General features: G+C 45.3%; 1 protein-coding gene across 1 annotated transcript in view; it reads right to left on the bottom strand.

Moving 5' to 3' along the window:
• LOC120027083 (DNA-binding protein SATB1-like) overlaps window positions 1-15,605 on the bottom strand; it is a 39,574-nt gene that overhangs the window by 23,246 nt on the left and 723 nt on the right. Inside the window, exons 2-7 of the mRNA XM_038971921.1 lie at window positions 13,072-13,333; window positions 12,697-12,882; window positions 12,361-12,487; window positions 9,528-9,651; window positions 7,434-7,545; window positions 2,765-3,312 (exon numbers count right to left, since the gene is read on the bottom strand). Of these exons, the coding sequence (XP_038827849.1) occupies window positions 2,765-3,312; window positions 7,434-7,545; window positions 9,528-9,651; window positions 12,361-12,487; window positions 12,697-12,882; window positions 13,072-13,306 (1,332 nt within the window). The 5' untranslated portion in view covers window positions 13,307-13,333. The remainder of the gene's footprint in view (window positions 1-2,764; window positions 3,313-7,433; window positions 7,546-9,527; window positions 9,652-12,360; window positions 12,488-12,696; window positions 12,883-13,071; window positions 13,334-15,605) is intronic.

Here is a 15,605-nt window from a genome sequence, read left to right as displayed (position 1 = left end):
CTGTTCCGGGTGCTAGAGTAAACACAGTAGTAGTTTTCTGTTCCGGGTGCTAGAGTAAACACAGTAGTAGTTTTCTGTTCCGGGTGCTAGAGTAAACACAGTAGTAGTTTTCTGTTCCGGGTGCTAGAGTAAACACAGTAGTAGTTTTCTGTTCCGGGTGCTAGAGTAAACACAGTAGTAGTTTTCTGTTCCGGGTGCTAGAGTAAACACAGTAGTAGTTTTCTGTTCCGGGTGCTAGAGTAAACACAGTAGTAGTTTTCTGTTCCGGGTGCTAGAGTAAACACAGTAGTAGTTTTCTGTTCCGGGTGCTAGAGTAAACACAGTAGTAGTTTTCTGTTCCGGGTGCTAGAGTAAACACAGTAGTAGTTTTCTGTTCCGGGTGCTAGAGTAAACACAGTAGTAGTTTTCTGTTCCGGGTGCTAGAGTAAACGCAGTAGTAGTTTTCTGTTCCGGGTGCTAGAGTAAACGCAGTAGTAGTTTTCTGTTCCGGGTGCTAGAGTAAACGCAGTAGTAGTTTTCTGTTCCGGGTGCTAGAGTAAACGCAGTAGTAGTTTTCTGTTCCGGGTGCTAGAGTAAACGCAGTAGTAGTTTTCTGTTCCGGGTGCTAGAGTAAACACAGTAGTAGTTTTCTGTTCCGGGTGCTAGAGTAAACACAGTAGTAGTTTTCTGTTCCGGGTGCTAGAGTAAACACAGTAGTAGTTTTCTGTTCCGGGTGCTAGAGTAAACACAGTAGTAGTTTTCTGTTCCGGGTGCTAGAGTAAACACCGTAGTATTTTTCTGTTCCGGGTGCTAGAGTAAACACCGTAGTATTTTTCTGTTCCGGGTGCTAGAGTAAACACCGTAGTATTTTTCTGTTCCGGGTGCTAGAGTAAACACAGTAGTATTTTTCTGTTCCGGGTGCTAGAGTAAACACAGTAGTATTTTTCTGTTCCGGGTGCTAGAGTAAACACAGTAGTATTTTTCTGTTCCGGGTGCTAGAGTAAACACAGTAGTATTTTTCTGTTCCGGGTGCTAGAGTAAACACAGTAGTATTTTTCTGTTCCGGGTGCTAGAGTAAACACAGTAGTATTTTTCTGTTCCGGGTGCTAGAGTAAACACAGTAGTATTTTTCTGTTCAGGGTGCTAGAGTAAACACAGTAGTATTTTTCTGTTCAGGGTGCTAGAGTAAACACAGTAGTATTTTTCTGTTCCGGGTGCTAGAGTAAACACAGTAGTATTTTTCTGTTCCGGGTGCTAGAGTAAACACAGTAGTATTTTTCTGTTCAGGGTGCTAGAGTAAACACAGTAGATAGCCACCTTCTAAAGCTCTGCTATTAAACTGATTAGTCCCTTACTACATCATTATCTGTCTGCTTCTGTTCTTACAGGAGTCAGACTCTCTTCCTTAAGATGGGACTCATCCCTCCCTCACTCCCTCCCCAGAAATGAGCAATTGTGTGCTTCACTCCAGTTGTTACAACTATACCCCTCTAATGTAGACCCCCCCCCCCACACACACACACCAGCCATTAAGACCTTTACACTCCAATTGGGTCTTCACACTCCAAGCCCCACTCACTCTACCCCTTGGCACCATGCCCAGGTGAAACATTCCTTCCACGCCACACCCTATTTTACCTGGCTGCTGAGCCCCATTGTCATGGCGACGGATGGGCAGGTGGCTATAATGACAGCCTTTGGTAATTCTAATAACACCCATGATGATGCTGGTGATAATGATGGTGATAATAACAGTGGGCTACGTCTCTCTAGAAGCCTTCTAACTGCAGGAGCACAGGACAGCAGGAGGAGAGAGGGGGAGGGAGGCAGACAGAAAGGAGAGAGAGGTATCAAATGGGGAGAGATGAAAATCAAGGGATCGACCAGTCACATGAAGACAACATGGATACAGAGAGAAATAGAGTAGGAAATATAAAACGAGAGGAAGATATATAGAGAAATGAACAGAGAGAGTGATAGAGAGATTGAGAGAGAGAGTAATGGAGAGAATCGAGGGATGGAAAATGGGAGAGGTAGAGACTCTCTGGGGGAGTGTGATTAGAGAGGTACAGACTCTCTGGGGGAGTGTGATTAGAGAGGTACAGACTCTCTGAGGGAGTGTGATTAGAGAGGTAGAGACTCTCTGAGGGAGTGTGATTAGAGAGGTAGAGACTCTCCGAGGGAGTGTGATTAGAGAGGTATCGACTCTGGGGGAGTGTGATTAGAGTGGTATAGACCCTCTGAGGGAGTGTGATTAGAGCGGTATAGACTCTGAGGGAGTGTGATTAGAGAGGTAGAGACTCTCTGAGGGAGTGTGATTAGAGAGGTATAGACTCTCTGGGGGAGTGTGATTAGAGAGGTAGAGACTCTCTTGGAGAGTGTGATTAGAGAGGTAGAGACTCTCTGAGGGAGTGTGATTAGAGAGGTATAGACTCTCGGAGTGTGATTAGAGGGGTATAGACTCTCTGGGGGAGTGTGATTAGAGAGGTACAGACTCTCTGAGGGAGTGTGATTAGAGAGGTACAGACTCTCTAAGGGAGTGTGATTAGCTGGCCCAGCAGCTGCTCCACTGCTGTCACGAGTTCCTACTGCAGAGAAGAGCTGGGACACACATACACAGTCATAGACATGCGGCAAAAGGCCATGCCAAGAGCTAATTGTCACGCACACATGCACACACATCATGAGATCAACCCCTCCTCTCCCACCCCTCATAAATCCCCAACCCCTAGTTTACAGCACAGTCCCATACATCCAGTTCCCCCTGTCCCTGTCTGTCCCATACCTGGGTCCTGTTGAAGGCCACGCGGGCGAACACAGCCTGGGAGATGCCTGCTCTCTTCAGCTCCTCTCTCACCCACTGGTAGATCTCATAGTAGATGTCTGATGGTCCACACACCTGGCTCTGGGACCCAGACCCGGGTCCTGGTGGTCCAGCCTGGGGCTGGGGGTCGAGGGCCTTGGCTAGGGCCAGGGAGGTGGGAGGCCTCCCCACAGAGGGGTGGTTGAGGAACTGCTGGGGGGAGGTAGAGACAGATACAGACAGGCTCTGCTGGGATAACATTCGGGTGACTGCATACTGCTGGTTGAGGAACTGGGCCATGACTAACTGTTGGGGGTTGACTAGCTGGGGGCTGAGGGGGGCGGTCACCAGCCCTGGGGGGCGGAGACTTGGGGCCAGGCAGCCACGACCAGAAATGTGGGCGGCTCCCCCGTGAGGGAAGACGAGGGGCGAGGAGTCGGCCTGTTTGGCTGTGTTGCCTGGGTTTGGTTGATGGGTAAAGGTCAGATGGGTGGAGCCCGGTTGGGATTGGTCAGAGAAGCTATCAATCTCTGAAGTGAGGAAGAGAGGGATGGAGGAAGAGAGGGATGGAGAAAGAGAGGGATGGAGAAAGAGAGGGATGGAGAAAGAGAGGGATGGAGAAAGAGAGGGATGGAGAAAGAGAGGGATGGAGAAAGAGAGGGATGGAGAAAGAGAGGGATGGAGAAAGAGAGGGATGGAGAAAGAGAGGGATGGAGAAAGAGAGGGATGGAGAAAGAGAGGGATGGAGAAAGAGAGGGATGGAGAAAGAGAGGGATGGAGAAAGAGAGGGGAGTTAGTATAAAAAGCCACAACTATTATTTGCTAACATTAGCATTGATGATGAATATAGGTTAACTATATCGTCAGAGTACCTAACTGAGGAACTCAACTTAACCTTGCACAATACTCTAGATGCAGTTGCACCCCTAAAAACAAAAAACATTTGTCATAAGAAACTAGCTCCCTGGTTTACAGAAAATACCCGAGCTCTGAAGCAAGCTTCCAGAAAATTGGAACAGAAATGGCACTACACCAAACTGGAAGTCTTCCAACTAGCTTGGAAAGACAGTACCGTGCAGTATTGAAGAGCCCTCACTGCTGCTCGATTTTTCCAACTTAATTGAGGAAAATAAGAACAATCCAAAATGTATTTTTGATATTGTCGCAAAGCTAATGAAAAAGCAGCATTCCCCAAGTGAGGATGGCTTTCACTTCAGCAGTGATAAATTCATCAACTTCTTTGAGGAAAAGATCATGATCATTAGAAAGCAAATTACGGACTCCTCTTTAAATCTGCGTATTCCTCCAACGCTCAGTTGTCCTGAGTGCACAACTCTGCCAGGACCTAGGATCAAGGGAGACACTCAAGATTTTTTAGTAATATATCTCTTGACACATTGATGAAAATAATCATGGCCTCTAAACCGTCAAGCTGCATACTGGACCCTATTCCAACTAAACTACTGAAAGAGCTGCTTCCTGTGCTTGGCCCTCCTATGTTGAACATAATAAACAGCTCTCTATCCACCAGATGTGTATCTAACTCACTAGTGGCAGTAATAAAGCCTCTCTTGAAAAAGCCAAACCTTGACCCAGAAAATATAAAAAACTATCGGACTATATCGAATCTTCCATTCCTCTCAACATTTTTGGAAAAAGCTGTTGAGCAGCAACTCACTGCCTTCCTGATGACAAACAATGTATACGAAACGCTTCAGTCTGGTTTTAGACCCCATCATAGCAATGAGACTGCACTTGTGAAGGAGGTAAATTACCTTTTAATTTTGTCAGACCGAGGCTCTGCATCTGTCCTCGTGCTCCTAGACCTTAGTGCTACTTTTGATACCATCGATCACCACATTCTTTTGGAGAGATTGGAAACCCAAATTGGTCTACACGGACAAGTTCTGGCCTGTTTTAGATCTTTTCTGTCAGAAAGATATCAGTTTGTCTCTGTGGATGGTTTGTCTTCTGACAAATCAACTGTAAATGCCGGTGTTCCTCAAGGTTCCGTTTTAGGACCACTATTGTTTTCACTATATATTTTACCTCTTGGTGATGTCTGTCGCGATCGTCAAAGGGACTGAGAGAGGACCAAGGCGCAGCGCGTGTAAAGTACATCTTCTTTTTATTTAAAGAAGGAAAAAACAAAACAAACCAACAAAACAGACGACCGTGAAGCTATACAAACATAAGTGCTGACACAAAACACTTCGACATAGACAATTCCCCACAAACAGCTAAAGCCTATGGTTGCCTTAAATATGGCTCCCAATCAGAGACAACAATAACCAGCTGTCTCTAATTGAGACCCAATTCAGGCAACCATAGACTTTCCTAGATACCTACACTCAACCATAGACACAGCTAGACTTCTATACTAAACATAAACCCAACTACTCTAATAAACCCCCTAAACCTTACAACCACCCTAGACACTACAAAAAACACATACATTCCCCATGTCACACCCTGACCTAACTAAAATAATAAAGAAAACAAAGAATACTAAGGCCAGGGCGTGACAATGTCATTCGGAAACATAATGTTAACTTTCACTGCTATGCGGATGACACACAGCTGTACATTTCGATGAAACATGGTGAAGCCCCAAAATTGCCCTCCCTGGAAGCCTGTGTTTCAGACGTAAGGAACAAAATAGAGATGCTTGTTCTAGGCCCCAAGAAACAAAGCGATCTTCTGTTGAATCTGACAATTAATCTTGATGGTTGTACAGTCGTCTCAAATAAAACTGTGAAGGACCTCGGCGTTACTCTGGACCCTGATCTCTCTTTTGACGAACATATCAAGACTGTTTCAAGGACAACTTTCTGTCCAAAAATGATGCAGAAAAATTAATCTATGCTTTTGTCACTTCTAGGTTAGACTACTGCAATGCTCTACTTTCCAGTTACCCGGATAAAGCACTAAATAAACTTCAGTTAGTGCTAAACACGGCTGCTAGAATCTTGACTAGAACCAAAACATTTGATCATATTACTCCAGTGCTAGCCTCTCTACACTGGCTTCCTGTTAAGGCAAGGGCTGATTTCAAGGTTTTACTGCTAACCTACAAAGCATTACATGGGATTGCTCCTACCTATCTTTCCGATTTGGTCCTGCCGTACATACCTACATGTACACTACGGTCACAAGACGCAGGCCTCCTTACTGTCCCTAGAATTTCTAAGCAAACAGCTGGAGGCAGGGCAGGGCTATAGAGCTCCATTTTTATGGAATGGTCTGCCTACCCATGTGAGAGATGCAGACTCGGTCTCAACCTTTAAGTCTTTACTGAAGACTTATCTCTTCAGTGGGTCATATGGTTGTGTGTAGTCTGGCCCAGGAGTGTGAAGGTGAACGGAAAGGCACTGGAGCAACGAACCGCCCTTGCTGTCTCTGGCTGGCCGGTTCCCCTCTCTCCACTGGGATTCTCTGCCTCTAACCGTATTACAGGGGCTGAGTCACTGGCTTACTGGTGCTCTTCCATGCCGTCCCTAGGAGGGGTGCGTCATTTTAGTGGGTTGAGTCACTGATGTGATCTTCCTGTCCGGGTTGGCGCACCCCTTGGGTTGTGCCGTGGGCTATACTCGGCCTTGTCTCAGGATGGTAAGTTGGTGGTTGAAGATATCCCTCTAGTGGTGTGGGGGCTGTGCTTTGGCAAATGGGTGGGGTTATATCCTGCCTGTTTGGCCCTGTCCGGGGGTATCGTCGGATGGGGCCACGGTGTCTCCTGACCCCTCCTGTCTCAGCCTCCAGTATTTATGCTGCAGTAGTTTATGTGTCGGGGGGCTAGGGTCAGTCTGTTATATCTGGAATATTTCTCCTGTCTTATCCAGTGTCCTGTGTGAATTTAAGTATGATCTCTCTCTCTCTCTCTCTCTCTCTCTCTCTCTCTCTCTCTCTCTCTCTCTCTCTCTCTCTCTCTCTCTCTCTCTCTCTCTCTCTCTCTCTCTCTCTCTCTCTCTCTCTCTCTCTCTCTCTCTCTCTCTCTCTCTCTCTCTCTCTCTCTCTCTCTCTCTCTCTCTCTCTCTCTCTCTCTCTCTCTCTGAGGACCTGAGCCCTAGGACCATGCCTCAGGACTACCTGGCCTGATGACTTATTGCTGTCTCTAGTCCACCTGGCCGTGCTGCTGCTACAGTTTCAACTGTTCTGCCTGCGGCTATGGAACCCTGACCTGTTCACCGGACGTGCTACCAGTCCCAGACCTGCTGTATTCAACTCTCTAGAGACAGCAGGAGCAGTAGAGATACTCTGAATAATCGGATATGAAAAGCCAACTGACATTTACTCCTGAGGTGCTGACCTGTTGCACCCTCGACAACCACTGTGATTATTATTATTTGACCCTGCTGGTCATCTATGAACATTTGAACATCTTGGCCATGTTCTGTTATAATCTCCACCCGGCACAGCCAGAAGAGAACTGGCCACCCATCATAGCCTGGTTCCTCTCTAGGTTTCTTCCTAGGTTTTGGCCTTTCTAGGGAGTTTTTCCTAGCCACCGTGCTTCTACACCTGCATTGCTTGCTGTTTGGGGTTTTAGGCTGGGTTTCTGTACAGCACTTTGTGACATCAGCTGATGTAAGAAGGGCTTTATAAATACATTTGATTGATTGAACTACCCTTTTAAGGACACCTGTAGTCTTACCCACGATGCCTTTGGTCTTCCTGAAGTGCTTGTACCAGCGGCCAAACTCGTGGCACTTGGTGGCCGACACGTTTGCGTAGTAGGTGCTGTTTACAATGGAGGAGATCATACTCTGAGAGACGGGGACAAAATACAACAATATGGAGTCAGTGAAAACAGTGTCAGGGAAAAGCATTAGGAATACTGATCCACAATCATCAGATCAATACATAATAAAGTAATAATACAAGAACATGTTATATACGCTAGCCTGAGAGACACTCTATTTTCCTCTTGGTAACAGAGCTGAGGAACTGTGTAATACTTCCATTAGAAGTCAGAATATAAACAATTAAATATACAATACTATTAAAGAGACAAAGAAGTAACGATTCTCATTTTAAATCATCGTTCTGCGTCTCATTTTACCCGTCTCCATTTTTCTCCCTGTATCTTTGTGAATCTCAGCTGAACACAGAATGTGTGATCATAATGAACTCCGATCTGTGTTATTAAAACATACCCCCAGGTAAACTCTGTAATAAAGACAGATGAGTCTGTGTGTGTGTGTGTGTGTGTGTGTGTGTGTGTGTGTGTGTGTGTGTGTGTGTGTGTGTGTGTGTGTGTGTGTGTGTGTGTGTGTGTGTGTGTGTGTGTGTGTGTATTGTGTGTGCTTGTGTCGCCTCAACTAAGTGCAATCTGTTGTTTAAGAAACTGAAGCCAAAGGAAATAACAGATCACACACACACAGGATTTTCTCCCAAGACAATCCTGTGCCATCTACACATCTGATCACACCTTCTATTTTCATATGTATTCTAATCTGCTCCAGAGAGAGAGAGGGAGAGAGAGAAGGAGAGAGAGGGAAAGGGCGAGAAAAAGAGAGAGAGAGGGAGGGAGAGAAAGAGGGTGAGAGAGAGAAATAGAGGGAGGGAGAGAGCAAGATAGCAAGAGGAGAGAGGAGGGAGGGAGAGAGCAAGAGAGAGAGGGAGAGGGAGAAGGTGAGAGAGAGAGAGAGAGAGGGAGAGGGAGCGAGGGAGAGGGAGAAGGTGAGAGAGAGAGAGAGAGAGAGAGAGAGAGAGAGAGAGAGAGAGGGAGAGAGGGGTCCACTGCCTGCGTGTTACAATACTGGTTTAGCCCACTGAGCTAATGCCTGGGCTTGCAACATTGTGAGATACACACACACACAGAGAAAGAGAGAGATTGACTCGGAAGAGCGAGAGAGAGATGGTAGCAGAGGGGTACAATGGTACAGTATACACCAGCAGAACTAACCATCTCAATAGGTGTGTGTGTGTGAGAGTTGCGTGTGTGAGAGTTGTGTGTGTGAGAGTTGCGTGTGTGAGAGTTGCGTGTGTGAGAGTTATGTGTGTGAGAGTTGCGTGTGTGAGAGTTGTGTGTGTGAGAGTTGCGTGTGTGAGAGTTGCGTGTGTGAGAGTTGCGTGTGTGAGAGTTATGTGTGTGAGAGTTGCGTGTGTGAGAGTTATGTGTGTGAGAGTTGCGTGTGTGAGAGTTGTGTGTGTGAGAGTTGCGTGTGTGAGAGTTGCGTGTGTGAGAGTTGTGTGTGTGAGAGTTGTGTGTGTGAGAGTTGCGTGTGTGAGAGTTGTGTGTGTGAGAGTTGTGTGTGTGAGAGTTGCGTGTGTGAGAGTTGTGTGTGTGAGAGTTGCGTGTGTGAGAGTTGCGTGTGTGAGAGTTGCGTGTGTGAGAGTTGCGTGTGTGAGAGTTGCGTGTGTGAGAGTTGCGTGTGTGAGAGTTGCGTGTGTGAGAGTTGCGTGTGTGAGAGTTACGTGTGCATGTCAAACGTAAAAAAGGTAAAAAAGAAGGTGCTTATATTTGTCCTGGTTCTCACATGTACAAGTGTGCGTGGTGAAATGGAAATGTATTTTGCATATCCTATTCCCCCTGAGACACCCTCGGAGAGTGGGGTCACGAACAGGTGTGTTTGTGTGTATGGGCATACAGTACATGTTCGTGCTTCTGTGTGTGTGCAGGTGTTTGTGCACGTGTGTGCGTGTTTGTGTGTTTATGCACGTGTTTATGCCTGTGTGTACGTGTTCGTACCTCTGTACACATGCGTGTGCGTGCGTGCACATGTTTATGCCTGTGTTTGTGTACCTGGGACAGAGGGCACTCTTTGGCCAGTGAGCTCTGGTTCATGTCTCTCAGTAGCTCCTTCAGGGCGTTTCTCACTGTAGAGTGACTCCACTGTTCTGGAGGGAGTTCCTCCAACCTGGGACAACTAGAGCGAGAGGGGGGTAGAGAAAGAGAGAGAGAGAGGGTGAGAGAGGGATAGAGAGAGGGGTGAGTGAGAGTTAGGTGGGGGCGATAGGGGGGAAGATAGAGGGGTAAATGGAGAGGGATACGGGAGAGAGACAAATGGAGAGATAGAAGAAGAGAGGGAGGAAGAGAAGTAGAGTGAAAAATTCATAAATATGCTGTCTGAAATTGTTCCCCCTCTTGTGGAATGGCATATCTAGACTTTGGCTGACTGTGTGTTTCTGTGTGTGTTCCTGTATACACTTTAGGAAAAAAGGGTCCCAAAAGGGTCCTTCAGCTGTCCCCGTAGGAGAACTATTTTGATTTCCATGTAGAACTCTCTGTGTTAAGGGTTCTACATGGAACTCAAAAAGGGTTCTACCTGGAACCAAAAAGGGCTCTTCAAAGGGTTCTCCTATGGGTTTGAGATACAGTGCCTTCAGAAAGCATTCACACCCCTTGAATTTTCCCACATTTTGTTGTGTTACAGCCTGAATTTAAAATTGATAAAATTGATATTTTTGTCACTGGCCTGCACAATATCAAAGGGGAATTATGTTTTTTGAAACTTCTCCTAATTTATTACAAATTTAAAGCTGAAATGTCTTGAGTCAATAAGTATTCAACCCCTTTGTTATGACAAATTCAAGAGTAAACATTTGCTTAACAAGTCACATATTAAGTTGCATTTACTAATTTGCAATTATAGTGTTTAACATGATTTTTCAATGACTACCTCATCTCTGTACCCCACACATACAATTATCTGTAAGGTCCCTCAGTCAAGCAGTGAATTTCAATCACAGATTCAACCACAAAGACAAGGGAGGTTTTCCGATGCCTTGCAAAGAAGGGCACCTATTGGTAGATGAGTAAAAATACAAAAAAAGCAGACATTAAATATCCCTGTGAGCATGGTGAAGTTATTAATTACACTTTGGATGATGAATCAATACACCCAGTCACTACAAAGATACAGACGTCCTTCTTAACTCCAACGAGGAAGGAAACAGCTCATGGATTTTACAATGAAGCCAATGGTGACTTTAAAACAGTTACAGAATTTAATCGCTGTGATAGGAGAAAACTGAGGATGGATCAACAACATTGCAGTTACTCCACAATACTAACCTAAATGAGAGAGTGAAATGAAGGAAGCCTGTACAGAATAAAGAAATATTCCAAAACATGCATCTTGTTTGCAACAAGGCACTATAGTAATACTGCAAGAAAAGTGGCAAAGCAATTCACTTTTTGGTTGAATACAAAGTGTTATGTTTTGGGCAAATTCAATACAACACATTACTGTGTACCACTCTCCATATTCTCAAGCATAGTGGTGGCTGCATCATGTTATGTGTATGCTTGTAATTGTTAAGGAGCTAAGCACAGACAAAATTCTAGAGGAAAACCTGGTTCAGTCTGCTTTTCCCCAGACACTGGGAGATTAATTCACATTTCAGCAGGTTAATAACCTAAAACACAAGGCCAAATCTACACTGGAGTTGCTTACCAAGAAGACAATGAATGGTCCTTGAAAATCTAAGTCAAGACCTGGAAATGGTTGTCTAGCAATGATCAACACCAATTTTGCTAGAGTTTGAATTAAAAAAAAAAGATGAATGGGCAAATGTTACACAATCCAGGTATGGAAGACTCTTAAGAGACTTACCCAGAAAGACTCACAGCTGTAATCACTGCCAAAGGTGTTTCTACAAAGTATTGATTCAGGGGTGTGAATACTTGTGTAAATGAGATATTTCTGTATTTATTTTCAATAAATTTGAAAACATAAAAAAAACATGTTTTCACTTTGTCATTATGGGGTATTGTGTGTAGATGGGTGAGAATTATTATTATTTTGAATCCATTTTGAATTCAGGCTGTAACACAATAAAATGTGGAATAAATCAATGCGTATGAATACTTTCTGAAGGCACTGCACCACCTTTTGTGTCTGTGTGTGTGTGCACGTGTGTGTGTGTGTGTATGTGCCTGTGTGTGTGTGCGCCTGTGTGTGTGTGCCTGTGTGTGTGTGCACGTGTGTGTGTGTGCCTGTGTGTGTGTGCACGTGTGTGTGTGTGTGTGTGTGTGTGTGTGTGTGTGTGTGTGTGTGTGCCTGTGTGTGTGTGCACGTGTGTGTGTGTGTGTGTGTGTGTGTATGTGCCTGTGCCTGTGTGTGTGTGCCTGTGTGTGTGTGAACGTGTGTGTGTGCCTGTGTGTGTGCACGTGTGTGTGCACGTGTGTGTGTGCCTGTGTGTGTGTGCCTGTGCTTGTGTGTGTGTGCACGTGTGTGTGTGTGTGCACGTGTGTGTGTGTGCCAGTGTGCACATGTGTGTGTGTGCCTGTGTGTGTGTGCACGTGTGTGTGTGTGCCTGTGTGTGTGTGCACGTGTGTGTGTGTATGTGCCTATGTCTCCTGGTGGTAGTTATTAGTTAATTACTTCACACAACACATATGAAACTAGTCCAAGTGCCAGAACCTCTTTGTTCGCTCCCCCCCACTTCTCTCCACATGTCTCATGCATGTCTATGGGCCAAATTTCCCCTTCCCTTATGACATTCTAAAGATCCAGAACGTCATCCTGATAACCAGGGAAGTTCCTCATTAGTTATCGCATCCTAAAGTCTGTTGACAGACGTTAAGATACAATTTATGTTTCGTATGTCTGTCCTCAAGAGATTCTGGGTACCTGGTGAGCTGGATCTTGAGGGTGGTGACATGGTAGAGGTCCTGCAGCATGTCAGCCACTGTGGCATCAGGAGCATCAGTCACACAGGACAGAGGGACAGGGTTCCACCTACCCACCTGGATCAAACCTGTAGATAGACAGACAGACAGACAGACAGACAGACAGACAGACAGACAGACAGACAGACAGACAGACAGACAGACAGACAGACAGACAGACAGACAGACAGACAGACAGACAGACAGACAGACAGACATTGTTACAAACAATGACACTGGAGGAAGAGCTTGTGTGTGTGTGTGCGTGTGTGTCAAAGCATATGTATGTGTAGTGTACCTTTTGCCTGTGCTGCTGAGCTGTGAGAGTAGCCCAGGGCCAGTAGAGCCATCTCTATCAGCTGGTTAAACAGCAGGTCTCTCCTGACCAGTACAAACTCTGCATGCTCCTCTCGCCTCTCAGCCTCCACTGCCGAGACTGGGTTCTCTCTGTGCTCCACCACACACAGCACAGGCAGCAGGCTCCCTGGAACGACGGACACACAGCACAGCCAATCACATCACAGCATTCAGATAGAAGCAGAGGGCATGGGAAATGAAAAGGTAACAGTTGTCCACTCTTGCAATGAATGCACCTTCTCTCTCCTCTATTCACCCATTCCTCCCTTTCTCATTCCCTCTTTCTCCTCTCCTCCTCTCTTCTTTTCAGTCTTACCTCTCTTATGCCAGTTCTTAGGTTGTGGTGCGGGTATCGTGGGTATGGGGGCCGGGGTGGGGGCTCTGGTCCCTGGGCTCCCCTGTCTTGTCCTGCCCTGGTATGGCCCTGAGGGGCCCATGCCACCATTCATCTCCAGGCGGGACAGTTTGGCAGGTGGTAGCCAGGAGTCCCCGTTACCGGGTGAGTCACAGCTCTCTGACACATGGCCTCCATCACACTGTTGGTGGTCCATCACACTAACACTGTAGCTCAGAAACACCTGAGACAGAGAGAGAGGGAGAAACTGAATGACTGACAAGTCCTTGAGTTCATTTGAGAACCTTAGTGACCGTTGAAAAATGTACTGCCCCCCCCCCCCCAGTAAAAAAAGCTCCCCCTTCCCAACGTTAAGAATATTTTCACATGACCATTCCTTTGACTGGAAAACAAAATGTGCCCACCCTCCCCCCTCATAAAATGAACTTGAAAATAATGATTACCACCACAACTAACAATAACTGTAGCAACCCTGTGTTTATAAACGTTGATATCGACTTGACCACTTCTGCATGGTTTAGTGGCACAGTCGATGCCACGCAGGGCTACGGGCCAGAACATTGAGGCTCCGTCGACCACCACGGACGAGCTCACTCTCCCTGCCTGTCTCATTACACTATGATCAGAGCCACCTGCAGACAATAATCAGCTAGGGGGAAATCAGATGATCAACATTCTGATGCTATATTTATATAAAATATATGCAACAAATTTTCCACCAACGGGTTCCTGTGCCAATGCATCACATACAACCAATTAGCAACGCAGCATACCGATTACCGGCTTTGAGGGCTTTATCATTGTTTGCGTTTTCAAACCCACAATCAAATAGTGTATGTCAATCTGGAGAAACAGAAAATCCATCCCTCCCTACTGTACTCAGTATGGAAGGCTTGGCTTGACAATCTCTGAATTCTAATAAACGTGTTGGTGTTTTGTAACAGATGTCTCTTTCCATTGATGGAATGGCCAGTGCAGTTTGGATGATATGATATTAGAGTGGAGTGGATGAATGTGCGCAGGTAGCCTACAGGTAGCCTACAAAAGACTTTTGAATTAATCAGATTAAAACATTGTGACTAGTTGTGACTGGTTATACGTTTTAAAAGTTAAATGACAAATATTTAGGCTATATTGAAGCATTAAGTTTGAGGTCGAGGAATAGCCGCTTGGACTGGAAAGGAGGCAGAACGTGCATTAAGCTTTTCTGAATAACTGAGCCTGCTGGGCGCATAGGACGACAACTTGGGAGAATGACAATCATCAACAGACAGCGCATCAGTATCATAAGTAACATACAGCCAGACTGTCCTGTACTGTGCCTTTCTAGACCTTATAATCTGTCGAGAGTAGACCCACAACTGATTCAAATGGAAGGACAAGGAAGTGAAACCGGGTCACTGGCGTGAAAGGCAAACACCCTAAGCATCGTGCCCACTTGGTAGGAATTGTATCAAGGCTCATATAGCGAGGATAGTGACAGTATAATGGTTTTGGAATGACAGTCACAGGGACCAGGCTTTGAGTCCCCATCAGGGTACCCCCCTAATCCACTATATCAGTGTCAGGTGTTGTAGAGCACCATTGAAATGTCCCAGCCAGGTTTTAGTCACAGTACATTTGTGTTAGGCTAGCTGCACATGGCAGAGTATGCCATTTTTTAAAATACAATTTATAAAAAATTGCACCTGATTGATACAAATCATCATGATATCATTCTGTCAGGTGGGCCTACATTTCAGTCAACATTTAACTGGGATGCAGTGGAGGTCGGTGCCTTTTATGATGTGGGCCTTATTATTATTTCTATTACAGCATATTGGTTTAATGTCATTCACCCAGTTCAATGTAACATCGATAGGTTTAGGTTACTACATCATACTCAAATTTTCTCTGTACCAATCATGAGGTTGCTACAACCTAGACTATGAATGAAATTGTAGGTGCACAGGTCTGGAGAATTTTGAGTAATCAAGGTGACAGACACATTCAATACTGCTTTGCACACTGTTGCCTGCATCTAGCTGATCTAGGGTGTAATCATTAGTCCAACAGTTGCAAATTAGAGTTTCTATTGGACAAATTCAGGTATGTTTATCCCCGTTTTGTTCCATTTGCTTCCGTTTAAGAAACGTTTTTCAACAGAATCGACAGAATGAATTCACATGTAAACAGTTAATTTTCATAGCAGCCACATAAAAACAGCATGATCACTAGCTCGTTGTATATACTGTATAATTCCTTCTCGCAACTATCTACGCGCTCACCTCCTCTCACCTTTTCTCTTCACTTTTGGACTTCAGTGCACAACACATCAGCTGTCTGTGAATCACTATTTAATTCTTTACTATTTTGAGAAATGTGAAGAGGAGAATCGTTTATACAGTAAATGTCATTCGTATGAGAGCTGCGTGTCTTGACAGTTCTTTCATGCGCAATGACGCATCAGCTATTCCTCTATGTTCATGTGGATTTATATTGAAAATTGGTGCAGA

Source organism: Salvelinus namaycush, chromosome 32 (assembly GCF_016432855.1).
Source record: "Salvelinus namaycush isolate Seneca chromosome 32, SaNama_1.0, whole genome shotgun sequence".
NCBI lineage: Eukaryota > Metazoa > Chordata > Actinopteri > Salmoniformes > Salmonidae > Salvelinus > Salvelinus namaycush.
This window is presented reverse-complemented; position numbering and strand designations above follow the sequence as displayed.